The following is a 27,565-nucleotide window of genomic DNA, read 5'->3' as shown; positions in this document are numbered from 1 at the left end:
CAAGCCTTGCACACTGTAAAAGGGCCCAAGAAGCCTCAACCAAACATCCTGAATGCCAATGCAGCACGATATTATCCAGGACGCAGGGCTCTGCATGTCTGTACTGAACAGGAGAGCTTGCAAAGCAGTAATCTGCCCAGTAATCACCTCAGATCCCCTTACAGCTAATCTCACAATTATACAGATATTTATTTAAGTATTGGTTGCTGTCTGCTGCCCTGAGAGACGGTTGGCTGTAGTGGGTGATATACACCAGACAGTCCCATTTAGACGGCCCGGACCCAGACATTCAAAAAGACCAGATTCTGCAAAGAAAAACCAGCAATGACTCAGTAATTATAACAGGCTCCAACTAAAGAGAAGCGCTGTGTCAGCTGGTGAGTTAGTGTCTCACACTACAGAAAGAGAGGCAAGGCAAAGAAGGGTACCCGCTAATAGGTACGGTCTCCAAGGGACCCTTTACACAGGGGAGGTGGGGAACATAGCCTAATTCTCCCCTATCTAAGCCTTAGTGTAGGCATGAAATGCATTCATGCCTGCTGCTGTGTAGAACTGCAAGGTGACTGGGACAAAGTTGCTCCCAGGAGTAGAAGCAAGAATGCTTTAAAAATCACATCCAAAGCATCATTCAAAGCCAGACGGAAGGTGTAGGGAGAAAAGCTTTGCCATGCCGCTGAACAGCTCCCAACACAGGGCAGAACAACATCTCATGCCCCTTTAAAATTTAGCTCCAGGAATGTGCTTTCCTGACAGAGAAGCGGAGCACCCCAGCATAGTATCTTCATCTTCAGACAGGTAAAATGAGGCACACAGGTAAAACATCTTGCCCAAGGCCACCACAGCAGGCCTGTGGCCAAGATGAGAATCCTGCCTGCTGGTCCATTAGCCACCACGTGACACTCAAGTTACATCACCACAGCTACTATTACAGCAATTTGGTATTTAAGCTATTATTTGCATTTCTTACTCATTTTTTCCAATTCCACTGAAATGGAAAATAAAGTTGGCCTGAATTGCATGCATGTCTCCTAGAGCCATTTGAATCAAAAGGTCAGCTCCCTCTCTCTTGTCTGGAGCTCTGAAGTCGGAGGTGACTGTGATCCTACCAAACAATTTTTCATGGACAAAGCTAGCTAACACAGTCCCAGGGCTGCTTACAGTAAAATGAGTGAGGAGAGGCTTGAAAAGGTGAGTAAGGGCAAGGTGAATTCATTCCTTTCTTCTGAAAGGACATGTCAGAAATGATCTTAAAGTTTTACGTGAAATGCTCTCCCAGAGCATCAAGTCTGGGCCAAAACCCAAGGGCGTGATGAGTCTTGGCTTCCCATGCAGGACAGAATTGCTCTACAGATGCCTTACTAACAATATCTTCTCATAAGCTGGTGGTGACCAAGGGCTCATCTACACACTTCAATTGGCTGCTAAGAAAATGCTGTGGTAATACTCTAGATCCAAACCAGGCCTCAGTATTAACCAGTTAAGCAAGATCCATGCTGAACACATTCATGGTACATGACTAATTGCACGTTTGCTCTGTCTAGATGGACAAAGCCAAAGCGCGTAACATCTCCCCTGCACACAGCAGGTAGGACTCCAGAAAAGGTGTCAAGCTGCATCCACTCCCCACTCCCGCTATCTTTCAGGGAATGCTCTGCCTCAAAACAGCACTATTATGAAACAGGAGGAGGTAGCATTATCCTCAGCCTCCGGTGCTATGTCTTGGTAAAACAGCAATAATCCCAGTCTGATTGCGGTGATCAATCACCCAGTTCAATCACCACGTCAGGTGAGCAAGCAACTTGATCTAGTGGAGTAAGCCCGGACTGGAAGCCAGGAATTCCTGAATTGTAATCTGTCAGGTGTCCAGGTTGTAGCCGTATCGGTCTAGAGGCAAAAGGAATCAGAACTCATGGTAGAGGCAATATCTTTTATTAGACCACCTAGATCTTTGCAAAAAAATGTCTTAAATTGCAAGCTTTCAGGCACAAGCATCCTTCTTCAGGCATGGGAGAGAAGACTGTAATCTGAACTGTAATCTGTCACTGATTCCCTGTCCAGCTGTAGACAAATCACTTAACTTCTTTGCACCACTTTTTGTTTCTGTAAAACAGCAGTAATATTTTTACCCACCACCATTGTTTTAAAATGATCTCTGCACAAGCCTTTGACAATAGATTGCAATTCACTATTCCCCCAATGCCTTGGGGAGAGCAAGCAGATAAAAGGACAAAGTCTCTCCGATTCCCAGGACCTGAAATTTGTATCTGCCCAATCCTGCCACTCTAATGCCCTGTTCTGTCCAGCACCCACAGCCAGAAACTCCCCACATCTACAAAGACGGAGAATTACACAACTTGCACAATTCCAGCTGCTGGGGTGCGGGCTCCTGCCATATACTCAGACCTGGGGGCAATCTAACAAGTCCCATAATCAGGTGCCCAGAAAACAGCAAGCTTTGTTACCCAGAGTCACTGGAAAAGCAGTTGGGTACACAGTTAAACCAAAAGTGTAGAGGGCCCAGTAGGAACCCATGAGGCTAGCAGATGACACACAAGCAAGGGGAACTATCCCTGTTGCTCTGAAGCAGCGCAAAAACCCCAGAAAACAAGGCCAAGGAGGATGTACCATCACTGCTCTACTGCCAAAATTTCGGTGGGAGTAAGGTTGTGTAGGGTGCGGTATGTGCCTGGACTCCTACCACTCCACCAAATACTTCCATGCCCCCTCCAGCAAATCCACACACAGCCTTGAATAGATGCAAATCTCTTCCCCCTAAACATGTGCCCTGGACACCCAGACTCCTTGTGATGCATGACAAGTCCCAGGCTGAAAACTGCCCTCAAACCAGCTCAACCTGATGCGGCTTTCTGCAAGATGTGCTCGGCATCACAGTCCTGAACAGATGCTCTAAATCACTGACAAATGGGAAGGTTCTTGGGAGGGGGAAGCCAGCAAACTTCTCAGAAATGAGATCCTCCAGCCTCGTTCCCTGCTTCTTCCTCCTCCTTGCACACTAAACTTCCGTACAGGGCGTTTCTGTTCCCCAGGCTGGCATTTTCCCACCCAGTTTCATAACCAGCTCAAAGGATGCCTTGAGACCTAGTCAGACTTGAAACCAGTGCTGCTTGGAGAACAGCCAGAATCACCAACACTTCCTCCCTCCAACAGCTTCAGTGCAGATCTCTCCAATTTAATCAGCCCTTACTCTCTGATGTAAGGATGCCTGTAGATGCCATGCACTAACTGCATGTACAGAATCAGCTAGTACAAGTTACCTAACATCCAGGGTGGGTACCAGCTGATGGGAAACTTTTTGGCTACAGGCAGAAAAGCAATCTTGGCTCTTTCTTATGTGGCACCTTTTTTTTTTTTTTGGAGATAGGAGGGGCAGAACCCAGGAGTCCTAATTCTCAGCACCCTCCTGGAATCACTAACTCTCACACAGACGTAAAGGATGTCTTTTGGGCCTAAGCGTTAAAGCTTATTCTCCTATCATTCAAATAAAAAATGGAGAGGCTCAAGGAAGCGTATCGAAAGTTGTCTGTATCCATGTGCAGACTAGGTTAAAAGTGGCACCTTTTATTAGACTAACTAAATAGTTGGAAAAAATTGTTCTTTGCAAGCTTTTGGGCACAGGTACCCTTCTTCAGGCATAGGGAGAGACTCTGTATCCATGTGGGCATTCCCATTCATACCGGCTTGTGCAAGGATAGCACCTTTCTGTGCTAACTTTGAATTATGAGTCCAAGTCTGGAGGTCTGTTAGACTAAAATTGAGACAAGGCAGTTTCTGACAGCAGGCACAGGCAGCCTGGAGACTTCTCAGAGCAAACACTGAGCTTTCCTTTCACCTCTGAGACTGACTGCAGAGCCTGCATATGATTTCAATCAGCAAGTGAGAGCACTCCATTGGAGAGAGATTGATTCGTGGTAGATTTAAAATATTTAACAGGGAAAGCCGGGAATAAAAATCAAGGAAATGCAGATCTCTCCACCCCACAACAGGAAGAGGCAGCTGGTTCAGCCGCACTCTTGGCTTTACGACAGACCATAAACAGAGATGTCACCAATTGGAGAGTGGCCACTTTGACCACTAAGCCGAGGGCCAGAAGGTAATTGTGACATCCTAGGTGTCCAACAAAGCTAGGAGCACTTTTGCAGAACACACATTTGATATGGTATCTCATCCTAGTCTCATAAACAAACTGAGTGGCTGTGACAGATGATTACGTGGCCGGCAAATTGACTTAACGGTCGCACCCCGAGAGTGATGGTGGACAGGTCGTTATCAGCTTGGAAAGATGTGGGCAGTGAGGTCCTCCCAAGGCTCGGTCCTTGGAACCGTGCTATTCATTGTCTTCATCAGCAACTTGGATGAGGGCATGGAGAGCACTCTGTCCAAATTTGCAGATGACAAAATTATGGGGTACAGTAAATACACTAGTGGGAAGGGATTGAATCCAGGCAGACCTGGACAGATTGGAAAAGTGGGCAGAAAAGAATAGCATGCAGCTCAACAAAGACAAGCGCAAAGTGCTGCATCTAGGGAGAAGGAATCACCAATGCACCTATAGGCTAGGGGCTGACCTTCTCAGCAGCACAGTGGCAGAAAGGGATCTTGGAGTCATAGCGGACTTCAAGGTGAATATGTGACAAAGTAATCGGTAAAGCTAACTGCACTCCATCATGCATTAGGAGATGCATCATGAACAGGTCCAGGGAGATACTTCCCCTCTATGCGGCACTGGTCAGGCCACAGTTGGAGTACTGAGTCCAGTTCTGGGCGCCAAACTTCACCAGGGATGTGGATAACCTTGAGAGGGTCCAGAGGAGAGCCACTTGTATGGTTAGAGGCCTGCAGGTAAGGCCCTACAAGGAGAAACTGAGGGACCTGGAACTCTTCAGCCTTCACAAGAGAAGGCTGAGAGGTGATCTTGTGGCCATTTACAAATTCACTGGGGGGAGCAGCAAGAAATAGGAGACGCTCTGTTTACCAGGGCACCCCTTGGAATAACTAGGAACAATGGCCACAAACTGACAGAGAGCAGATTTAGGTTGGGCATCAGGAAGAACTTCTTTACAGTAAGGGTTGCCAGAATCTGCATTGGGCTTCCAAGGGAGGTGGTGCTCTCCCCTACCTTGCGAGTCTAAGAGGAAACTGGACAAGCACCTGGCTGGGGACATGTGACCCCAGCGCTCTTTCCTGCCCAGGGCAGGGGGTCAGACTGAATGATCTATTGAGGTCCCTTCTGACCCTAACAACTATGAAACTATGAAACTCAGCTGGTATTGATCCAGCCGCAGGAGGAATTCTGGAGGAAGCCAGTGGTGAAAGCTCGGCAACACCAGTGCCTCTTTGGGTTGGGCAGTGCTGCGGGGTGTCTATCTGGGTACTTAAATGGCCCTCCTGCCTGCAGCACCTCTCAGCATCTCATGATTCTTCGTGCATTTAACCTCACATCACCCCTGCCAGATAGGGAAATGTTACCCTCCTGATCCAACAGATAAGGAATTCAGGCATGGAAAAATTAAGTGACTTGACTAAGATTACAGAGAAAGCCAGTGGAGGAATAAGGAACTCACCTGACTTCTCCAAGCTTAAGCTAGTGCCTTAACTACTCCCCTTCTGGTTATGGAAAGGAACAGATCTTAATATCAGATCCGTACAGAACCAGCATCAACAAGATGGTGATAGCTGGCACTTCTGGAGCATCCTTCTTCCCAAGACCTATAAAAGCTTCCCGAACAGGGACATAGCCATACAGCAAGCAGCTTTGCATTTTAAATCACCCCATTTTACAGACTGGCAAACACTGGAAGGCTGAGAAACATGCCCAAGGTCACAGAGACAACCGGGAGGAGACTGCAGGAGCTCAGGCCCTTATATAAATGCCACCCGGCTGCCCCTACCCCAGAAGAACCGTGCCAACCTACCCAGTTTCATGAGGCAGGCCAAGAGTATCCAGAGCGAGATCTCAAAGGGGATCCGGATGCGGGTATAGTCAATGCCCAGGACGGGGAAAGCTTTCTCAGGCTTGCTGTGCCCATTGCCTGTGTGGTTACTGGAGTGCTTGCTCAGAGGGTGAATCTCCTCTGAGATGCCAGGAGGGGCAGACGTGAAGTCCCCTGGCTCGTTGCCCCGGACCACTGCTGGGTAGTGGTGGGGTGCCTCCGAGGCCAGCATAGGGTTTGGCTGCAAGCCATGGCTGTGAAGCAAAGGCAGGAGCCCCAGCAGGGCTGCCACCATGAACACGCTGGGCAGCTTGTGGAGGGTCGGGACCCCCAGGCAGCCTGTCGCCCGCATCTTCCCTTGGTCCTTGCACAGCGCCTGGTCGGTGCCTCACCGGTAGCTGGTCCCAGAGAGCCGCATGGGGCAAGTGCTGCCAAGGGCACGGAGAGGGGCAAGAAGGGGCCAGCACCGCCCAGCCCAGCTCCAGCCTTCCCTGCAGAGAGGAGGGAGACAGAGATTAGAGACTGCCACTCCAGAGTCCCCCACTGCTGCCGGCCACTCCACAGCCCCCAGTACCGCTGGCTGCTCCAGGCGGGGGCAGTGCGAGCAGGGAGCCCTGCAAACGCAAATGCAATGCAAAACACACACAGACCCAGGAGGAAGCAGAAGCAGCAGAATCAGCCCGGGCAGGGGAGGGAGGAGCAAGCAGCTGAGGCTGCAAGACCGCCCCTAGCAGAGGCTGGGTCCTTGCAGAAGGGAGGGAGCCTGAAACAAGGAGAGGAGAGTGGCAGTGGAGGCCCAGCTGCACCTGCAGCAGCACCCACTGGCTGGGAGCACCATTACATAGGCTGCAGCTTGCAGCGTCCCCCCATGCCTCTGCCCTGATGCCTGGGGAGAGCTCCACTGCCAAAATGCAGCTGCCTCTGGGGAGCAGCCCCCTGGCAGCACGCAGGAACACAGGGTGGAGGGGGATGAGCTGTGCGTGGCAGGAGAGCAGCCCCTACTCCAGCCCCAGGGAAACAAGCCTCCCTAGTGTCAAGAGCAATAGCAGGCAAGGGTAGATTTGCACCTTGGAGACTAACCCAGTGGTTCTAAAACATGTGCCATGGCACCCTGGGGTGCCTTGAGATCCTTTTCAGGGGTCTGAAAAGGTCTGTAGAGAGAAACAGGCACACTGTTGGGTTAACCAAAGTACATAAATATCTATCTATCTATATCCTCAGATGCTGATGACGTCAGCTTCAGCTCACGAAAGCTTGTGGCTGTTCTCTCTCTCGCTAGTCTATAACATGCAAACCTCCCCTGCCTTCTACGCAGGACCCAGGGCAACGGGCACCTCAGAAATATGCAAAGAGAAGCACCACCACAAAGCACCCACGGTGGTACCTTGTTGAGTCACCTCCCAAGTAACTTGTCCCCAAAGAGAAGCAAACTCTGTCATGTATTTAAGATAAATGCAGCAAGTATGGGCCTGTGGCAGAGCCGACCAACAGGCTGTGGATGACGTGAAAACACGACAGCAAAGCCAAGAAGCACACACAGTGTGGTTTTCACTTACTTGTCATTCATCTGTACAAACAGAAAGGAGATTTATTACCAAGGACACCACCAATTTGCCAAACACCTCTGCCCCTTGAGACTGACTCAGGGCCAATCCTTAGAGGTATTTAAACACCCAGAGTTATAGACAGGCTCTCTTCTGCATCCTAGCAGGCAGATAAATCCAGCTGAAATCACTAATGCCTACTGAAATCAATGGGGTTTTGTGCCAAAGCACCACCGTCTACATGCCCTCCACATCTGGTCATTAAGTATAATTCACAAGTACATAGTAGATAAAATACAAGTAGTCACATGCTACTGAAGTTATATGGTTAGTGTTATGGTAAAGAATGTGACCGGGAATCAGCCAACATGATTCTTATTTCTGGCCCTGCACCCACTTTCTGAGCATCTCTTGAGCATCACATTTAAGGCCTGCCTCACTGAAGTCAGTGGGAGCTTTGCACCAATTAAATGGCAAAAACCACATGCCTCCACTTCTCTGTCTGTAAAATGGGCAGAATGATACTTTTCTTTCTCAGAGATGAGGTGAATTCTTGTCTGCAGGACACTGAGACATTATAAGGACATTGCAAACCCCTTGGTTAGATAAATCCCTATTGCAGCAATTCAGACCCATTGATTTAGCTGGTCTATGCCTTTTTCTTTTTAACTAGGTTGCTGCTCATCCATTTAGACAGACACTGGGAGGAAGTGAAATGTTGGGCTCTTCTAACTAGGATTAGAAGAACCATAAGGTTAGTAGCACTGCAGGTAGCAGGCATGACATAGCCTCACCCCAAACTGGAGGAATTTACTGTCTTGCAGAGAAGGGGACCAAAAAACTGTCAGCTTGACCTATGATGAGAGAGAAAATGGAAATGAATCACAAGCCTGAACAGGAACAGCCAAATGTCTCACTTCTGCTCAGTTACTGTGATGATACTGTGGACAGTCATCAGTTATGGCAATTAAGCAAGAAATCCTGAGCATTACATTTCCCAGTGGGAGAGGCTTAGTCACATGGGGCCCAATCCTGAGCTATTACAGTTAAAGGAGCAGTTCACCACCAGTTTGAACAGGAACAGGGTTGTGCCACAGGCAAGCGGAGAAAACAGACACTTATTCAAAAGGATCCACCTGGGCTGGGTCCCTTCTAGAAACAGTGCCCAGAAGCTAAAGTTGGTGCCATGGTTTTTTTGGAATAACTAGGTCACATTCTTCCACCCCCACAGCACGTCAGACTTGTCTGGATCAGTCAAGAAGCGGGTGTGAATTCTCCCCTAACTGACAATCACATATTTGCCAACCAGAACATGAGCTCCAAATTAATTGCTCGCTATTTGGTCGGTCATTTCACAAATCATCTTGACCCAGACTAGCAGTAGCTGAGAGATATCCAGTGGTATCTATCCAAAATACTGAAGCCCCCCCGCTCCAAAAGAACTGCACCTTAAAGTCTAAGCTTTCAAATTCCAGTCCTAAATCTTAGTGAAATGATGTTCCAAGGAGACCCCAGCATTTCCATCAGGGGTCATAAAATATAGCATATATCCAGGTAAGTCTGCAAAGGGGTCTGTCATTCATAAAGTATCAAGTCTACCCTATAAGGGCTGCTCTGAACAAGTTAGTCTGTAGGATACTACCCTGCCCTGATTTAAATCTATCAGCATTGTACTACTCCAGAACACAAATACACCCTTTGGGTCCTTAGCAATTATCCTGGTGCTGCTTAAAAATCATTTCTAACTCACAGGTGATGCAGATAGTCAAACTATCCACAACTCTAAGATCTACCAGAGATACCCACAGAGAACCTTAGAACAGACATCACCTTCATACCAGCAGGGAGTCTAATTAGGTTTAAGCTCATTAATCTGTAAAGGAGAAAGCATGCAGTACAACAGGACAGAGCAAGGAGACTGCTCTTCCAAAGCATCCAATCAAGCAAATCACATCAGCTATAATGCGTTCGAGCTTAGCCTGCTGTCTTTTGGAAAGTGAAATGTGCCCTGTGAATACATCACTGTCTTCCCTACCCTCTAGAAACATTTTCGGTCTGTCGTCCTGCCTCTGGTCTTTAAGCAGCCAGTGTGTTAATGGGTGCAGTCAGGTAAATTATCCTTTTCTAAAGGAAAAAACACAACCCTGCCCCCAGCACCTCTTACAAAAAATAAACCCATGCTTTCTGTGCTATGACCTAGAACTTACCATTAGTACCGCCAGTCCATTCACCTAACCCAGATCCCAAGAGCCCCTTTTTAGTCATATTCGCACAAAAGTCATGTAGAAATCAGATCCAGATCATATACTGACTCAGTGGCAAATGTGGGACATAGAGATCCTCATGCCATGGACATGTACTGGTTGTTAGATGGCTCTGCTATAAATATATATTTTTTGTACTTCTGTTAGTATATCCTGCATCTTACTTGTTTCTCTCTTCCCACTGCATTTTTAATTAATGACAAATACCCTACCTTCTTGCCTCTTCATACATTTTCTTGTAGCCTCCCTGTTTCTCTCAGCTGATGGTAACTCAGAAGCTGAGCAGAGAAAAGGTACAACCTTCCCACCCTGACTGAATGATTCTCCTCCCTGTGAAGCCCCTGCAAATAAATCTGTAATGGTGCTGCTTCTGACATTTTTGCCTATGATGCACCCCTCAAAAGACTACATATAAGTAAATAACGCTCCAGGTAATTTTCCATTTCATTCTAATTTCCATGGCCTACTGATTAAATCACATTATTGATATCCAGTTCTGCCACTGACTAGCTAGATAACCTTAGGCAAATTGCTTCACCCCCTCTTGCCCTGGGACCTGAGAGGCTGAATAAGTAAAAAACAAACAAACCCAACAACCTTCTGAGGTTGTAAACAGCAGTAACACTATTCTAGAGGTGCACAGGCTCACTTATAAACAGCATTGAGAAATAATGTATGATGAAGATATAAAACTGGCTTTACAGAATTTCTATATAGTGCAGAAGCTGCGGATGAACGAAGGAGATGAGTTCTCTCATTTAACACACTAAACACTTGATCACATATGGCCCACTTTCCTGGTAATTCAACAACAGAATCCCCAGAAAACGGTCTTATCTGGTTCATATTCTAGTTTGAGTTTTGGCACTTCCCAAGCACATCTTTATGAAATACCGTATGTGCATCCCATAACGAAGTTAACGTTCCAAATGAAAACGTCACTTTGATTTTCTTGATCTTTGGGGGCTTACACGCCCAACTCAGGATAACAAGAGCACATTCTTCAAAGCGCTCCGCGTTGAATTCTCTGGTTTTTTTAAAGAGAGAAAGAAAATAAACTGTACATTTATTGAATACAGGATTTAATCCTGTGCTGTATGCCTTTAACCATTTAATTCAAGTCTTGCAAGTCAGGTGAATTTTTAGTCCTCAAGGTAGTTCTATTCCATTCTCCCTACATGCTTCTTAAGGCTGAAAATTCAACAAACTCATTATGCGTTACTTGTATAAAAGGCTATGTGTATATTGGGGGAAAAATGTCTTGGTGACGTTACAAATTCTCCTACTAGTTTACTGAGAGACCAGGAGAGTTGCTTAAAAATCTCCGGGCATGACATTCAGAGTTGCTGGGTGCTCACAGCAGTTAATGACTTCAGCTGGCTTTACAGGTGCTCATCATCTCTGAAATGTATTCCCTGTGCCTCAGTTTCCCCATCTGGGGAACAAAATAAGATCTACGTTCAAGGGGCTACTGAAGCTTAATGAATTTGCCAAGTGTTGCGAGACCCTAATAGGGGCAGTACTACAGAAATGGAAACCACTCCCCCCCACCCAAACATCTAAGTCACTGAAAGGAAAGTAATAGATTCTGATTGTATTAAGTGTCTTAATATTATGGGACTTTCTCAAGAGGGTGGATAAGTGATATATTAATACCTGAATATTCACTGAGAAAGCTGCCAACTCTAATCTTGGCCTGCATAGGTCAAGAGCAGAAATTGTACCAAGAAAGGCTGGTTATGGTTTCTCTTTTGTCTGGCAGCTACTGGGAGAGTCATGAGGTTTACCTACAGTACCCAGGTTGCAGGCTATACAGCTCCTACTCCAGGAGCAGGAGAAGAGAGCAGGAATCTTTTCCTGCAGTGCTGCCGAGGCTAGCGACGAGGGCACGGAGTTGCAGTTGTTAAATATAGCTTAACACGATTAAACAGTGTAAGACATTTTATAACTTTTAACCAGAGTCTGAATTACACTTTGACTCCTGGGGCGGGCATGGGGGTGGTTCACATGAAGTTAGGTGGACTTGTTAATCAATGAACCAGTTTAAGTGACCTCCCCCCCCCCCGTTATGATTTTTAAAACATGCAGAGGGGCTCCCATCTCTTATGGAGGGGCTCAGCCCCCCCGAGCTCCCCAGTAATTCGGACGCTGCCTTTAACTGTAAAATACAGGACATTTTGATGTTTGATGACTTTTAAACTTTTTATTGATTCTACATTTTGCCTGCCCCCAGCAGCCAGCGGGTGGTAATGAAGCATTAGCCCTAGCCATCGTTTGCTGCGTTCTCCGAGAAGCCGGACAACATACCCTTGTTGCTTCCTAAAACAAAAGAGCGATATTTTGTCCACCCAGAACTCCAGGAAGCTGCACTGGAAGGGTGAAGTGCACGAGGACTTTTGCAAACAGTGCCACCACATGGACTTTTCTGTTTCCTTATATATATATATATATTTTCTCTTTTTAAATCCCCAGCCCTGCAGCTTCCCCAAACAGGACAAAGTTCCACGTTTGATTTCTAGGCCATTCCGACAGCCAGGAAGAGGCACGTAGTGTTTTTTGTGATGCAACTCAGCCGTATCCAATTACTTACCCAGCCTGGTCATACATGGCATATAAAAGACAGGCCTGCTGGAGGAGCTAGCACAGCAGCAGGGCATGCACGTACTTGGAGCACAAGTTCGCAGTAGCAGGTGCTACTGGGGAAAAGGAAGGGAAGCGGAGGCCCTAGCACGACAGCAGGCTGGCACGCACTCGGGGTGGAAAGGAGGCATGAAAGGGGCGAGAGAAGCCACAGCAGCTGGGGCAGGACCTGGAAAGCCCGAGGGCAGCTTTGAGGCTGGCTCCCAAGCAGAAAGGCCCTGCAACAAAGAGCTGAAGGAATGGGAGAGCAGAGGCAGGGTTATGAGGCATGGGTGAGCCTTGCTGCAGGAGGGCAGGGCGAGATGCGGCAAGCCCAGGGGGACAACAGCAAAGACCTAGAGCTTGGGCAGGCCTAGGAAGTACAGGACTGAAGCCCTAAGCCCAACATGCACCTAGGCCAGGCCCTCCTTGGAACAAACTACACCTCCCGGCAGCCCCCGCGGCGCACCCAGCCCCCGCCCCCGCGCGCCCATTGGCTTCACCCGCCCCCCAGCGGGTCACCCCTGTGGCTAGCCGCGCTGCCACTCTGAGAGGCGTACGAGGGAGGAGGGAGAGCTATTCTCGAAGCCGGCCTGCGCCGCCGGCGTGGCGCGGGCGGCGGCGCGGGGAGGGCGGTGTGGCGCAGTTGGCGTGGCGCAGGCGCAGTGCGGCGGGGGGATTGCTGAGCCCCGGACAGCTGGAGGAGATAAACAGAGGAGGGGGCGCGCAGGCAGCGGGCCGCGGCTAGGCTGGGCCCGCCGAGCGGGGCGGGGGGCGACGGCCGCGAGCCCTGGCACCCCTGCGGCCTGCATGGAGCCTCGAGGCAGCCCCGGGCTGCAGGGAGCAGGCCTGACAGGTACCTGCCCCTTCCCCCGGCCTGGCTGACCCCGCGGCAGGGCCGTGCGCCCGCGGCTGGCCCCGGGGCAAGGCCCCCCCCAACTGGCACCCCCCTGGCAGCACTGTGCCAGGCTGGGGGTGCCCATGCAGGGGGGAGGGTGCCCATGCAAGGGGGGGGCACTTGGCAGCTCTGTGCCAGGCTGGGGGGGTTCTGCTCCCCCAGGCCTGGTTGCGCCATGCCCTGGGCACCGCGCTCCCGCTCCGGCCTGCCCCTCTTCCCCCTCGTGCTGGGGGCTGTCAGCTACCCCTTCCCCCTGCAGCATCCTTTTCCTGACAGGTTTCCACACCCCCCCCCCCCGAAACAGTTTGTCCCCATTGCACTCTCTCTCTCGTTTTAAAATTTTCTTTTAACAGCTAGTGTGCTCCCTGCTCCTATCACGTTTTCACGTGCCACGAGCCGTGTCCTGGCTGGGAGCAGGCAGGCTGGACGCCTGTCTGGGGAGGTGGCGATGGGGATTTATTCCCCCCCACCCGGGGGCGAATGGTGTTTCAGGAGCGTGCGGGTTTTGGTGACCTTGGGTTTAGCCTTAAAAAGGTGCCGGCAGGGTTTGATCGCTGGGGGAATGCCATGCTCCGTGGGTTTGTGCGACGGGGTAGAGGTTTTTTTTTTGATGCCAGATTCAAACTGCAGAGAGCGAAAGTGCCAGCCGTGCTAGGAACTTCTTTCTTAGCATCCTTTAGGAGTGTAGAGGCATAACCCGCTTGTCTTGGGAAAGCAAAGGGAGATAGTCAGTGGATTGGACTGAACTGGCTATTCATATGAAAACCTCGGTGGACTTTGATGTGTCCCAAACTCCAGTCTGAATCCGTTATGTTATGACTAGTTGCCTGATTCTCCAGTGCTGGGAGCGGTTGGAGTTGACTAAGCCCTACTGTTAGGCTGCTTAGCAGGCCCAAAGCATGGAAATGGGATCATCTTGTCACCATCATGCAGAGCTTTGGGAGTGAATGACTTTTCAGGAATTTGTTGCCATCTTGTCTTTCAGGATTGGGTATTAGCCAGGCAGGGCCAAAGCCTGTTGAATTCTGCAGATTATTAACCTTTGACTGGAAAAAAATAGAGGCCATGCATTGCAAAAGTGTTGGCGATCTCCCTAGACTTTGCCTGTTCACTACCCCCACTCTGTAGTGTAAAACAGCAGCTAAGCACGGGTAGCTTAGTCCTGCACATCCTGTTTGTTGGATTCTTCTATGAGGGGGAAAAGTGCAAAAGGATGGGAGATGAGGATCCCCTGTCTCCCAATCTGCAGTATATTCAGACTTTGTGAAGTTTTGTGAGGCAGTGACAAAGGGAAAACTTGCTTTGAATGGATAGAGTTGGGCACATTCCCCATAAAAGCCACAGAGTTAGCCTCATGCTCAAGTGTGATTGAGTCTGTTTTTTGTTCTTAGCAGAGTATAAGTTGAGTCCTGCATGCAGCCAGAGGAAGTAGTGTATGGGGCCCTTAGAGCACTGGCAGTGATAGTAAAAGTTTACCCTTGATTGCTTCATACCATTGTGGCTTAATCCTCTCATCCCAAGAGATTGCAGTGCGGGGAGTTACAGATGTATTGACCTCTGGAAATCAGATAATGGATCTTCCTAGGGAAGCTGGAGGATCTTCTCTCTCTCCTGGAGCAGCATGGAAACTGAAACCTGAGTTAACAAAATAAGGGAAAAGGCTACTGGTACTTGCTTTCCAATCCGACAGTCAGATGCCATGCAAAGTGCAGGAGGGACGAGTACTTTTTTTGAGCACCTTGGGGTTTTCCTGAGAGGCCTCTGTTCCATCTGAATTCTCCCAACCTGACCATGCGGACCTTGGGTCACGGCTTGGCCTTGCGCCTGTAGACTGTCTTGGGGTACACTGACAAAGAGCTCTTATTGTAGACATGATTATAGGGCACAGAGGGGCATATCAAATGAGCAAAAATAAACCAGCTAGCCTTCAAACAGGTTCCTGCTGGGAGTGGCTTAAAACTTGCAAGGCTAAAGACTGGAGAAGCCCTGGATTGATAAGGGCACAATATCTGAATATGAATAAAAGTCATGGCCTGAGAGACTGGCTGCAAGACAAACAGCATATTGACTATTATGTTCCATAGGTGGTAATGAAAGTTGGGGCCTTTTCTGGGGACCTGGTGTTTGACATTGAATAATTTCAAGGCAATCAGTAGCCTTTTGGTCAGAGATACTTAGGAGCCCTTGTGTTGTTTTCTAGGAGACTTGTAAAGCTTTTAAGTCTGGTAAACTTCATTTTGGAGTCTGTTTCTAAATTAATTGAGACTTAGCGGTACTACACTTTAAAATTAAGATGGCCCAGTCAGCACAGTCTTTCCAGCAAAGTCGTGAACTCCTCTAATTGCTGTTTGTTGGCAAAACCCTTTAAATCCTAACCCAACTAGGGTTTTAGGGAGGTATGCCCATGTTGGGTATGGCAGAAAGAAGGCAGAGGTTGATTGCCTGTGACAACAGATAGCAGGAAACCTCAGATTAGAACTTGTGTTTTGATTTTCAGTCTTCATCTCAAACCCTTGGGCCGTTTGGGCAGTCAGACCACAGACACCTCATTTATGTTTTGATTCAAATGGGTCCTATTAAAGCTAAAAGACGGAAGAATTTGCGGGCTGCGTTCTGAACACCAGCGGTGCTGACAAACGTAGGTTCAGGAAAGCAAAGGACAGTTTTTCAGACGTCTTTCAAAGTGGTCATGCACAGAGATTTCCAAAATTCAACCAGACCAGCGATCAGAAGTCAGGATCCACGCCAGATTCTTCCTGGGTGAAGCTAAATTCCTTCCCCTCATGCTTTTCTGCTTGATTGCTTTGTCTCGGGGCATCTTGTCTTTGTTTTTCCCTGCTTAAATAGAAATACCCCAGTTCATTTGGCTAATGTAAGTAGTCTTACTGAAGTATAAAGCAGGGGGATGTTACAGCTGACTCCAGCACTGGCTTGTGCAGCTGCGGTAGTACCTTTGCTAGGAGCTGTCCCACGTGGAGAGGAGCGATTCTTATCTGGTTTTAAGAACTAATAACTAATGACAGAACCTTCTGGTCCCTGCAAACTTGTGCTGTGTCTGAACTGCCAAATGAGCTGAGAAGCTCCAAAATGCATTACTAATCCTAAAAGCTGGCCAAAATCCTAAACGCTCACAAAAATACTGAAGAACTGACTTGTCTGTGTTCCATCAGCAAACATGCCTTCCTTTAGTTCAAGATGTCCAAAATTGTGGCGGAGGAGAAGGAAAGAAAGGAAGGGTTTGTCAATGGAGCTTTCTTTTGAGAGCATGTAAATGCCTTTCTCGGGCTACTTCAAACAAATGGCAGGATTTGGAGTGTCTTGTAGCCAGATGGCAGTTTGACTGTATATTGGCCTGTGTGTGATACAAGGTCAATCTGAGATATTTATAATATTCATAACCCCCCCGCCCCCTCCCCACACACACGGTAGTATATAGAACAAAATTAAAGGGATGACTAGAGACGAAAGCATTTTCTTCAGTGGGATCTTTAAAAGAACAATGGGTCCATTATCAGTTGGGAGGTGTCTACTTGTGTGACTGCACATGTATTGTTCTAGGGCTAGGGCTCCTAAAACCAAAATGCTACTAAACTTAGAAGTCTCGTCCTGGAGAGGAAGGAGGAGGGCGAGTGGTGGGTGTATGTTTGGGATGTGGGTGAAGAGAAGTTGTAGAAGGGCAGCCTGTCAGAGGCAGTGTTTCAACAGGATTTGTCTGAAGCAACTAGTCTTGCCTAAGCTTTGAGAGAAGTGGTGATAAGGTTTGGATAGGACCCAGGAATACAAATCTTCTGGGGTATTAACCTTTTGTGTCTAAGGAACAGAAGAGGTCTGTCTAGAAGGAGTTATTTCGAGTCATTTTAATCATGGAGCGGGGTAAGTGGGGCTGCTGTCCCAGGTTTCAGCCTACCAAGGATAGAGAACTGTGGAGTTTCACGTATAATGAAGTGAAGGTAATGAAACCTCTAGCCAAAGGAGAGACTTGTGTCCCAACTGTAAAGGGATACAAGACCTTGCTTGTCTCATAATCCTTGCTGTGTGATGCAAAGAGCCATGCTATAGCTCGACGACATGATGTGAAGTAGGAGAAGCATTTTGTTTTGGAGAGATCCCGGGGCAGAGCTCACGGGTACAGCTCACCTCCGACCTGGTAATCTTTTTAACAAAAATCAGAGAAGCCTAGTCCCCTATTTCAGGTTACTAGTTGTTATCTTCATTCAGGCACTTCAGAAAAGTGACTAACTGGAAGTGGAGTTTTTAAATGCTTTCTCTGATGAAGTAGCTGATTTTATACACCAGCATATTTACCTACGGCTGGCCTTGGGCACAAGTGACAGCCTGGCGCTCTGCGCTTCTGCAGCCCCAGCAGTCCGATGTTTGCCTCCGAGTTGCTGAGTCAGCCTGATCTGCGTTGGGCATGGGAAGGGAAGCAGGAACAGACTTTCTCATTAGGTTGGTAGGTGCTTTTGTGCAAACATCTGGAGTGGAAGGAGCCAGCCTTATTGCTGGTTGCCGCCAGGCTCTAACCATTAAAGAATGTGTTTCCATAGAGGCATAAATCAATGCCAGTGATCCATTGCCTGGGTAAGCAGAGGCTAGCTCTCAAAAAACTTACAGCTTAATAATCTGGCCAAAAGCTTGGCATGAAATCATGTTGAGTTGTATGTCTTTGCAACACTGCCTTTTGACATTGAGCCCAGGAATTGGGAGCCAGTGGTTCAGCATGACAGGGGGTAATGTTGAGTTCATTTTAAGAATGGATAATCATTTTTTGGACATACATGGCAGCTCTCTGGTAACACTTTGCAGGTATAAATTGTGTGTGGGGCTAACTGGCTCAAGTGTAGGTGCCCAGAGGGGTAATTTTGTTGCATAAGATTGACTGGTGACATAAGTTGGGGAGAGAGAGAGACTCCTGACTTATGTACTGACCTTGGTGTAGTCACTGCCAAAGCTGATTGCATTCTCCTACTGTCATGGAGGGTAGGGTTTGTGTACTTCTTCCAACTTGATGAATACGAGCTGTGTACAAGAGGTGTGTTTAGCCTACTGTCGTGGTCTTTGGAGTGTGAACAAGGATGAATTTGGGCCTTTATTCTTAAATCTGAGTGGGTTTAGCCCATGTGAAAAAGGGAGCACAACGGTACCAGCTGTACCTGAGTGCAGGAGAGATGTGCTGGGCAAGGTCCTGCCTTGCGCTGCTTTCCTGTGATCCTGATCTCGTCTTCTGCTATTCAGGCCCTTGCTTTGGATATCCAGAGCTTAGCAAACTTTGTTCTTGTGATGTGTACAAAGAAGGAGTTGAAGACAATAACCCATTGTCCCTTGTAATCCGTGCTAGGAGTTTTTTCTAGGTCTCTGGAGGTGAAACACTGTGCTACTTGACCACCTTGTTTCTCTCTTCTTGATGATGTACAAGCCAGAGTGGGTTTTTGTTCTTGACTGAAAACATTAGCCTGCTTTCCATCACTGCTTAGCAATCCCTGACTTCTGTAGGTTTACATAGGAGCTTTAATGTTGCTCTTATTATTGGGAGTGGTATGGCAAGAGCAAGTTGGGCTAATCCTCATGGTTAAACAAGTCAGAGTTCCCCTTCCGTGGAAAATTTTGATCAGTTTATTCCCTTTTTTTAAAAAGTTGATGTTGTTTCTAAAGTTCCTGCAGAAAGGAACATCCAAAAAGTTGGTCTGAGGTAATTAAGATGTGTTATTTAATTGAGTCCTGGCTCCAAGGCATAAGCCAGCATTCTTGTTTTTTCTAGACTTGCTGTGAAACTGGAAGACTATTTAGAGTTCAATTGTTTGACACTGCCACAATCTCTGGGCTCTGCAGCTGCAACCTGGGACCCCCTTGGGTCTTGGGAGGGCCTGCATGGTACATCTTTCCCAGAGCCATGCACACTTGGAAAAAGCTTTGACAGCTTGGTCAACCCTTCTAACCAAAACCCAACAGTGAGTTGGGGCTGATACATTTGTGCAGTGTGCTGGTTTCCACCGATCGGCAGTTTCCAGTGAAAAGCTGTTTTGTTGGAAAACTCCTGACTGGCTCCACTCGTGAACTCTTGGAAAAAGTAGCTTCAGCAACTGGTTTTAGTGCCTTGTATAACGCAGGGTGAGTTTTAAAAATGGGATTTTTCAAAACGGGGTTTAGTTATTTGAAACAATGGCAGGAACAGTCCTTAGTGTGTTAACCTGCTTGGGAGCTGCCGTCTTGCTTATTCTTCATCAGCCGGACCTCCTGCTAGAAATGGTCTTGAGACGCAAGAAAATTTCACAACTCGAGTGCAGAGGGGGAGGACTTGAAAACTTCAGAGCTCTTGGGCAACTTCTGATTTTTTAAACGAACGTGGTTAATTTTCAGGGGGTTGACTTAGCTTAACAACTGGAAAATTTTAATTGCTCTTTGTGTTCAAAAAGTCACCATTTCCCATTGCTCTGCTCAGCTGTCAGGATGGCAGTGATGTCTGATCACCAAACTGGCTTTTATCACATCTAAGGAACACTTGCACTCTTCTAGTCCATCTCTCCTCTCACCCCCCACCCCCCCCAACTAATTTTCCTTTAACTGAGACTCTGCCCTGCACAGGAGGACAGAAAGTAGACTTGTGAAATTGGCTGAGTATCTTTATTATTCTGTCCCTTCCTTCCACCGCCCCGTTGGCTCCCAAGATTTATAAGTACGGTAGAAAGTCAGTTCTGCAAGGTTTCTGCTCCCCACAGGTACCCGTGGAAATAGAGATGGTCTGTGTAGACTCATTGCTACAGGTATATTCCTGTTGTGCTTGGTCCTTATCTGGAGATGTCCTCCTGGCATTGATCTTTTCTTAATGCCCTTCTCGGTCATGTGTCCTGCTCCTGAGTGTCTGGAAGGAGTCTTGTGTGAGGCTCGGCAGTTCCTTTTGCAGGGGGAACTTAGTCTTGCCCTTAGTTAGTAGTTAAGTCCTGGGTATAACTGACTTGGTACATTGTTTGGGTTTTTTCCTTCCCCTCTAGGTAATTAAATGCCTTTACTGAGGATCTCTGCTCTGTTGGAATGCTTGGATGCACAGCAGCTCTTCCCATAACTTCTTTCTGCCTGCCCCATTGCGAGAAGATGGCGAAAGCAAACATTACCAGAGACCTCATCCACCGGCAAATCAAGGTATGTGTTAGCCAGAAGACTTGACTGTGGTGGGAGGGTTCAAGTGTAAGAAGCAAGTTCAGTGTTCATGCTACAGGTTTTACAGGCAACCTAGTGCAGCTTAGTCTTCACACAACAGGTATCTGCCATGTGCCTTTGTGCTGTGGTTTTGTTAGCTCTCAGACTTCATTATTCCCCTCTATTTGGCACTGGTGAGGCCACATCTGGAGTCCTGTGTCCAGTTTTGGGCCCCCCAGGACAGAAGGGATGTGGACAAGTTGGAGAGAGTCCAGTGGAGGGCAGTGGAAATGTTTTGAGGACTGAAGCACATGACTTGTGAGGAGAGGCTGAGGGACCTGGGCTTATTTAGTATAGAAAAGAGAAGACTGGGGGGGGGGGGGCGTGGATTTAATAGTAGCCTTCAACTCCCTACAGGAGGGTTCCAAAGAGGATGGAGCCAGACTGTTCTTTGTGGTGGCAGATGACAGGACAAGGAGCAATGGGTTCCAGTTGCAGCAAGGAAAGTTGAGGTTAGATATCAGAGAAAACTCTTATGCAGAGGGTAGTAAAGCACTGGAACAGGTTACCCACAGAGGTGGTGGGGTCTCCATCCTTAGAAGCTTTTAAGACCTGGCTGGACAGAGCTTTGGCTGGGATGATCTAGTTGTGGATGGTCCTGCTTTGACCAAGGAGTTGGACCTCCGGAGATCCCTTCCAACCCTAATTTTCTTTGATTCATTGACATCTTTGCATTTCCTTAAGAGCTGGACAAAGTGTGGTGGAAAGGGAATGTATTCCAGTAGGGCAAAAACTGAATTGTGAAGTTTAAAACCCACAAGATTGCCAGTTTTTTAATCCAGTGTTGGAGAGAGTCTTGCTGCTTCAAAACTCCTGTCATTTGGGTTACTCTAAAGGGTTGCTAACAGGTCCCCTCAATGGTTCTGTCAGGTTTTACCCTCCATAAACCCTCCATCTCTTGTGTTCCCAAGAGATCATCTAGTCACAGCAGAGCCAGCTTGGCATGTTTTTTTCTTTTTCTTTTTTAATCTAAGGGGAAAACCTCCCGTTGTCCTGATAGCTTCACTAATGAAATGTCCATTAACTTGAAAGGAATAACAACAGCTGATACAACATACAATCATTTCCTAGTGCTTGAGGCCTTAAATTTTTTGCAACTTTGCTCATAGTATTTGTGAGAGTGGAGTGTAAGCTAGTAGCTAGAGCAAGGAAATGGGAACTGGCATTTATTCCCAGTACAGCATTTTATTCCCAATAACTCATGAGGCTAAAAGCCTGTAGCTTAACCTTTCTGTGCCTCTCTTACTCAGTGGTTAGGGCATGAGCCTGGGACTCTGAGCTGGCTTCAGTTCTTTGCTCTACATCAGGCTTCATATGCAGATCAAAAGCACTTGCTTAAGGTTACGTCTGCCCCTATGCAGAATGGGAGTGCCAGTACTTTTATCCCACAATAATAAGAGAAGCATATGTACTACAGGACCTCATATGGGGTATAGGAAGGCTTTATCTATGCTATTGATGAACTTGTGTAAAATGTCGCAAGTTGCAATGAAAATGAATTTAATTGCTTCAAATTTGGCTCTAGCAGCTGGAAAAATAGCTGTTAATGTTCAGAAACCAGCTTCTGGTCGACTGTACTGTGATATGGTACATCCTGCTCCTCTGTCCACATCCTCCTACTGGGAAGCATTTCAAATGATCTGTTGCAGTTATTTCAACAAAGACCTCTGGGTTCTGGGAGTAGGTGCCATCTCATTGTTGTACACAGCAGGAAATAGGAGTGTAGAAATCATGGCTTTCCACTGGCTAAACGCATGATGCTGAGCAGACATGGGTCCTAGCTTCTAGGTTTGTACTCCAACTACTAGATGTCCCAACCTTTCTTTGCTTCTCCCATTAGACTTCCTCCTCCATCCAGGGCATCTGCTCATGTATCTGGGAATCTCTTGAGGGGAAAACAACTATCTTACTTTTCCTGACCTTCAGAGGTACTGCCACAGCTGTCTGGCTGCTATTCTCTCTCCTGTTGTGCATCCCAGGCTTGTGGCACTGCAGCTGTATGCTTCTGCTCCATTCCTATCTATAAAAAACATGCCTTGGTTCCCAAGGAGGTGGTCCAGTTCACTGTCACAACAATTTCCTCCCTAGTTGCTGTGCTCCAAAGAAATACTGAGAGTGGCCTAGGAATACTGAAAATGGAAGAGCTGATTTTTGTTGTAATGTAATCGCCCTTCATTGCTTTGTTAGATTTACACAACCTATGACCATAGTAGGTTTTCCATCCAGCAGCCTTTAATCTAGTATTTGGAGTGAACCTCCAGCTGTGACTTGAGGCTTCTGCCTTTTAGCCTGTACTTGCCCAAGATGGAGCTTCCTTCTGCAAACTCCTTTTTTGGCTAGAAGCATAATGTGCATGCCCCTGACTTTTTTTTTTTTTTTTCCCTCTCTCTTCTTTCTTGTATTGGTTGCCAGACTTGAGCCTGGCAGTTGGGATTGTGTTGTTTAGTTCTTGTCAAAATTATGATTGATTTTCCCCCCGCCCCATATGCCCCCTTTTTACTCCTGAACTTAGGAATACAACATGAGGCCTTCTTTAGTTTGAGAGAGATGCGAGCTTAGCAGTAGAAAGGCATCCAGCCAGTACTGGGAACAGTTTGAGGCACTGGGAGGGTGTCTGAGTGTATTTTACAACTGATGTCTGTGTTAAAGGTAAGAAGGGTTCTGTGTTTGCTGAACTAAGTGCAATATGTGGGTTTGTTTTTTTTCCACATATAGGAAAAAGGTGCATTGGGCTTTGAGCGACATTACCATGTCACCGACCCCTTCATCCGACGTTTGGGCCTAGAAGGAGAGTTACAGGTAAGTGGGAAATGCCAAAAAGAAACAAACCTGCCTTCTGGGTCTACTTGAATCTATATACAGAACATTTGGAACAAACTTTTTGGGAGTAGTAGGTGTCCTGGAGGGTAGGCCTAGGATCCAGGGAGACCATGACAAACTGAAGGATTGCACCAAAAGAAATCTCATGAGGTTCAGTAAGGACAAGTGCAAAGTCCTGCACTTAAGATGGAATAAGCCCATGCACCAGTACAGGCTGGGGACCAACTGGCTAAGCAATAGCTGTGTAGAAAAGGACCTGGGGGTTACAGTGAACAGTAAGCTGAATATGAGCCAACAGTGTGACCTGGTTGTGAAGAAGGCTAATGGCATACTAGGCCACCTTAGGAGAAGCATTGCCAGCAGATTGAGGGAAGTGATTCTTCCCCTCTATTCAGCACATCTGGAGTCCTGTATCTGGTTTTGGGCCCCCCACTGCAGAAAGGATGTGGACATATTGGAGAGAGTCCAGTGGAGGGCAACAAAAATGGTTTTGGGGCTGGGGCACATGACTTGTGAGGAGAGACTGAGGGACCTGGGCTTATTTAGTTCAGAGAAGAAAGGACTGAGGGGGGATTTGATAGCAGCCTTCAACTCCCTGTGGAGGGTTGTAAAGAGGGTAGAGCTGGACTGTTCTCAGTGAGGGCAGATGACAGAACAAGCAGCAATAGGCTCAAGTTGCAGCAAGAGAGGTTGAGGTTAGATATTGGGAAAAACTTTGTCATGGGGAGGGTAGTAAAGCACTGGAACAGGTTACCTGGAGAGGTTGTGGAGTCTCTATTCTTGGAGGTTTTGAGGACCCGGATAGACAAAGCCTTGGCTGGGATGATGTAGTTGGGGCTGGTCCTACTTGGAGCAGGGGTTGGACTGGATGTAACCTCCTGAGGTGCCTTCCAACCCTCATATGTCTCTGTGTATGTAGAGACACACCAGTTTGTTCGAAGTGCACTGCTAGCTTTTCCATGTGCAGGTTCTTCTGCTAATGCAGCTATAGCACATTTTGTCTTGACCAGGGCTTGTCAGCTAATCTTCACTGTGGCTGACAGTCTCTGTAGGGAAATCCTCTTATCTCCTAGTTGACAAGAAATCAGATAGTCAAACTGCATGACATCTAGAACTGTAGCAGTGTTTCCAGAAGCAGGTGAATGAACTGTCCCATTGCAGTCTAAAGCTCCTAAAATTTGTTAAAGATCTTGAGGAATGAGTTTCCACATAGGTGGAATTTTAGTTTTCTCCATTCTCCTCTCAGCCCAATCCCCACCCCAGATTACTAGGTTAGATATCAGGAGGCACTACTTCACGGTTAGGCCAGCTAGGGTCTGGAACCAACTTCCAAGAGAAGTGGTGCAGGCTCCTACCCTGGGGGTGTTTAAGAGGAGGTTAGATGAACACCTTGCTGGGGTCATTTGACCCCAGTATTCTTTCCTGCCATGGCAGGCGGTCGGACTAGATGATCTGCTCAGGTCCCTTCCGACCCTACAAACTATGAAACTACTGATGGCACTCTCCAGCCTTTCCCTGTTAATAGGCTTTGTTGAATAGGACAAAAAAGGTATTAAGTAATGATCACCCAACAGCAAGATGCTTCTCACAGGTGTTGAAAGTGCATTTTCCTCTACTGCCCTTAGGATCTGTGCATGTGATCTCAGCTTGTCCAAGAGCTTTGGAAACGGTCACCTTTCCTTGTGCACAGCAGGATTTTACTTCCTGAGGCTGAGCTGTCATTTTGTTCAGCACTAAATGTCCTTTCTCTTCCCCCCCTCCAGCTGTTACAGTGTGTATTTCTTTCCTGGAAGTGCCTGTCTGGTGTGGGTGGGTGTCTCTGTGAAGCTGAAATTAAAAGCTGCTTGTATGAAAGCTAGTTGTGTGGGGAGCTTGCTGTGCCCTTGTCTTGGAACAGTCCTATTTGAGAAATCTGCAATTTATGTAATGTTCTCTTCCTTTCTTTGCTCAGGGTCATGGTGGATGTGTTAACTGCCTGGAGTGGAATGAAAAAGGAGAGTAAGTATGTGCTGGGCTTTGGGTATGATGCAACTAACCCAGGCTTTCTCAAAAGTAGGCTGCACATCATATAAGTAATTGCTTTCTAGTCCCAGTAAAATAAATGAGGGCTTGGGCTGAAGCTTTCGAACTGTAGCAGAATCCAGGTTTCAAGAAGAGGCTCTTATCTTGTTGTTTAGACCTGGAGGTCACTGGAAATGACCTGATTGTGAGTTTAGAAGAGAACTAGGCTTGATGACAAATGTAAGGTCCTGTCCTGGAGGGCCAGGATGCTACTAAGCTGGTGTCAGGGCCCAGTGGGTCTCTGCTGGCTGTATCCTTCTGATTTGGGACTAGAATGGCAGATTTTTCCCTGCTCTGTGCTCAAAGTACTCCTCTGGGGGGATCACATTACATGGATGCGGTATTCACTCCATCCACCTAATAACTCCCTTCTTTTCATTATCATCCATGTGTAGTTTCCCCACATAGAAAATAACCAAGCAGAAGAAAGGCATCTTGGGTAGCCCAGAGACACATTCTGCTCATTGTCCACCCAAATCCATTTAGATCACAGGAACTTCATGTACCTGAAGGAGAAATTTGGCTTCAGGGCAGCAGTTCTTGGTCTGTAGTCCTGACAGCTCAGGGATCACCACCTGATGATCTCTCATCCTGTACACCTTCTGCTGATGATGTGTTCTGCTACTTGCAGTATCCTCTCCCTCAGGTACCCATTCCCCCCTACTTAGAAAGCAACCTGCAAATCACTGAATTCATGTCTGAGAGCTGCTGCAAACATCCTGAGTCCTAGTTGTGAATGGTTTAACCTGCAGGAGGAGTGGATGAGAAGTTAAATGCAGCCAGGAGTGGAGCAGTGTGTGTAGCGCTCTCCTCTTGATTTTACAGCTTGCTGGCCTCTGGGTCTGATGACCAGCACGCCATTGTCTGGGATCCACTGCATCACAAGAAACTTCTTTCCATGCACACAGGACATACTGCAAACATCTTCTCTGTCAAGGTGAGTGAAAGCCTTTGTAGCTTGGATAGCTGCCCACCGGTCTGACTGATTTGTATCTTCCTATGAAATGGGACTTAACTGACTGAAATTTTGAAAACAGACTTGCTCTCAATTTAGTAATATTTTCTTTAATAGAAAGAAAAGCTCCATTTGCCTGGTCACTGCTGTAGGCTGAGGGCAGGCAGCAATAGCGGAACTGCATGTGCATATGGCTTATTAGAGAATGCAAAACCCTCTCTCTAGATTTTCAGTCTTGGGCTTTCTGACATGGCAAGAGTTGCTCTGCCTCTTGCAAATAAGAGTAATCTTCCACCAAAAAAGCTTTGACTACTTGTACAGATAGGCGCTCCTGTCATCTTGTGCTGTTGCGTATTATGATCTCAGCGTTGTTTCAGGAGGCGACTCTGGCTGCTGTAGCTTGTTGTAAAGGGAGCTCTGGCAGTTGCCAGCTGAGAGTAGGTCACTATGAAGGATGCTTCGTCTTGTGATTGTGTGTCCCTCCTTCTCTGTCAGAGGGAGGGCAGCGTGTGAAGAGTCCAAAGCGCTTCCTGGTCTGAATGACCAATCTGCTTTCCACAGTTTTTGCCGCATTCGGGTGATCGGATCCTCATTACGGGAGCTGCAGACTCCAAAGTGCATGTCCATGACTTGACTGTCAAGGAAACCATCCACATGTTTGGTGACCACACCAACAGGGTGAAGCGCATTGCCACGGCTCCCATGTGGCCCAATACGTTCTGGAGTGCAGCAGAGGATGGGTTGATCAGGTAAATAGCTCTTGGTCGTTTCAGGGTACATCTCTTGGTGGTGGGAAAAACGTATTTGAACAGTTGCTGATACCTGTAGCTCTCGTACATCCATGCTCCCTCCTGCTAGCTTGGCAGTTCAGTTAAATGATGAAGGAAAACACTGGATCACCCCTTAATTACTGATTCTTATTGCTGCTTTTGACCTTTATGTAATTCTTACTGGCTTCGAAACATCATAGCAATATCAGACCAGGGCTCCATCATGCTTGGTGTTATACGTAGGTCTAGTAGGAGACAATCCCTACGTGAAAGAACTTACTTTTAATCACTCTTGGCAAAAATAACAGCAGTTCAACTTTAAGTAAAGGATATTATTGCATAAATATGAAAAATGAAAGGTGAGATGCATGTCCCGTGTGATTTGTGCTCTTGAATCATCAAAGAGACTAAAATGACTAAAGATAGTGCCCTCAGAGAATCTGTTCCAGGGTTCATGCTAGATCTGATGCACATGAGATCAAGACTTGG

The 27,565-nt window shown here is 47.3% G+C and overlaps 2 protein-coding genes across 3 annotated transcripts in view; one reads left to right on the top strand and one right to left on the bottom strand.

Annotated features, from left to right (window-relative positions):
• Window positions 1-6,698, bottom strand: part of SLC9A1 (solute carrier family 9 member A1) — a 45,792-nt gene extending 39,094 nt beyond the window's left edge. Inside the window, exons 1-2 of one of the 2 annotated variants that reach the window (XM_019547971.1) lie at window positions 6,602-6,698; window positions 5,934-6,442 (exon numbers count right to left, since the gene is read on the bottom strand). In XM_019547971.1, the coding sequence (XP_019403516.1) occupies window positions 5,934-6,303 (370 nt within the window). In that variant the 5' untranslated portion in view covers window positions 6,304-6,442; window positions 6,602-6,698. Of the gene's footprint in view, window positions 1-5,933; window positions 6,443-6,525 lie in introns of both variants that reach the window. The other variant, XM_019547970.1, reaches the window with a different exon arrangement.
• A 6,369-nt stretch (window positions 6,699-13,067) lies between these two features.
• WDTC1 (WD and tetratricopeptide repeats 1) overlaps window positions 13,068-27,565 on the top strand; it is a 28,708-nt gene continuing 14,210 nt past the window's right edge. The window contains exons 1-6 of the mRNA XM_019547969.1: window positions 13,068-13,234; window positions 20,266-20,413; window positions 23,186-23,269; window positions 25,242-25,288; window positions 26,177-26,288; window positions 26,868-27,055. Of these exons, the coding sequence (XP_019403514.1) occupies window positions 20,306-20,413; window positions 23,186-23,269; window positions 25,242-25,288; window positions 26,177-26,288; window positions 26,868-27,055 (539 nt within the window). The 5' untranslated portion in view covers window positions 13,068-13,234; window positions 20,266-20,305. The remainder of the gene's footprint in view (window positions 13,235-20,265; window positions 20,414-23,185; window positions 23,270-25,241; window positions 25,289-26,176; window positions 26,289-26,867; window positions 27,056-27,565) is intronic.

This window comes from Crocodylus porosus, unplaced genomic scaffold (assembly GCF_001723895.1).
Source record: "Crocodylus porosus isolate Cpor-Errol unplaced genomic scaffold, CroPor_comp1, whole genome shotgun sequence".
NCBI lineage: Eukaryota > Metazoa > Chordata > Crocodylia > Crocodylidae > Crocodylus > Crocodylus porosus.
This window is presented reverse-complemented; position numbering and strand designations above follow the sequence as displayed.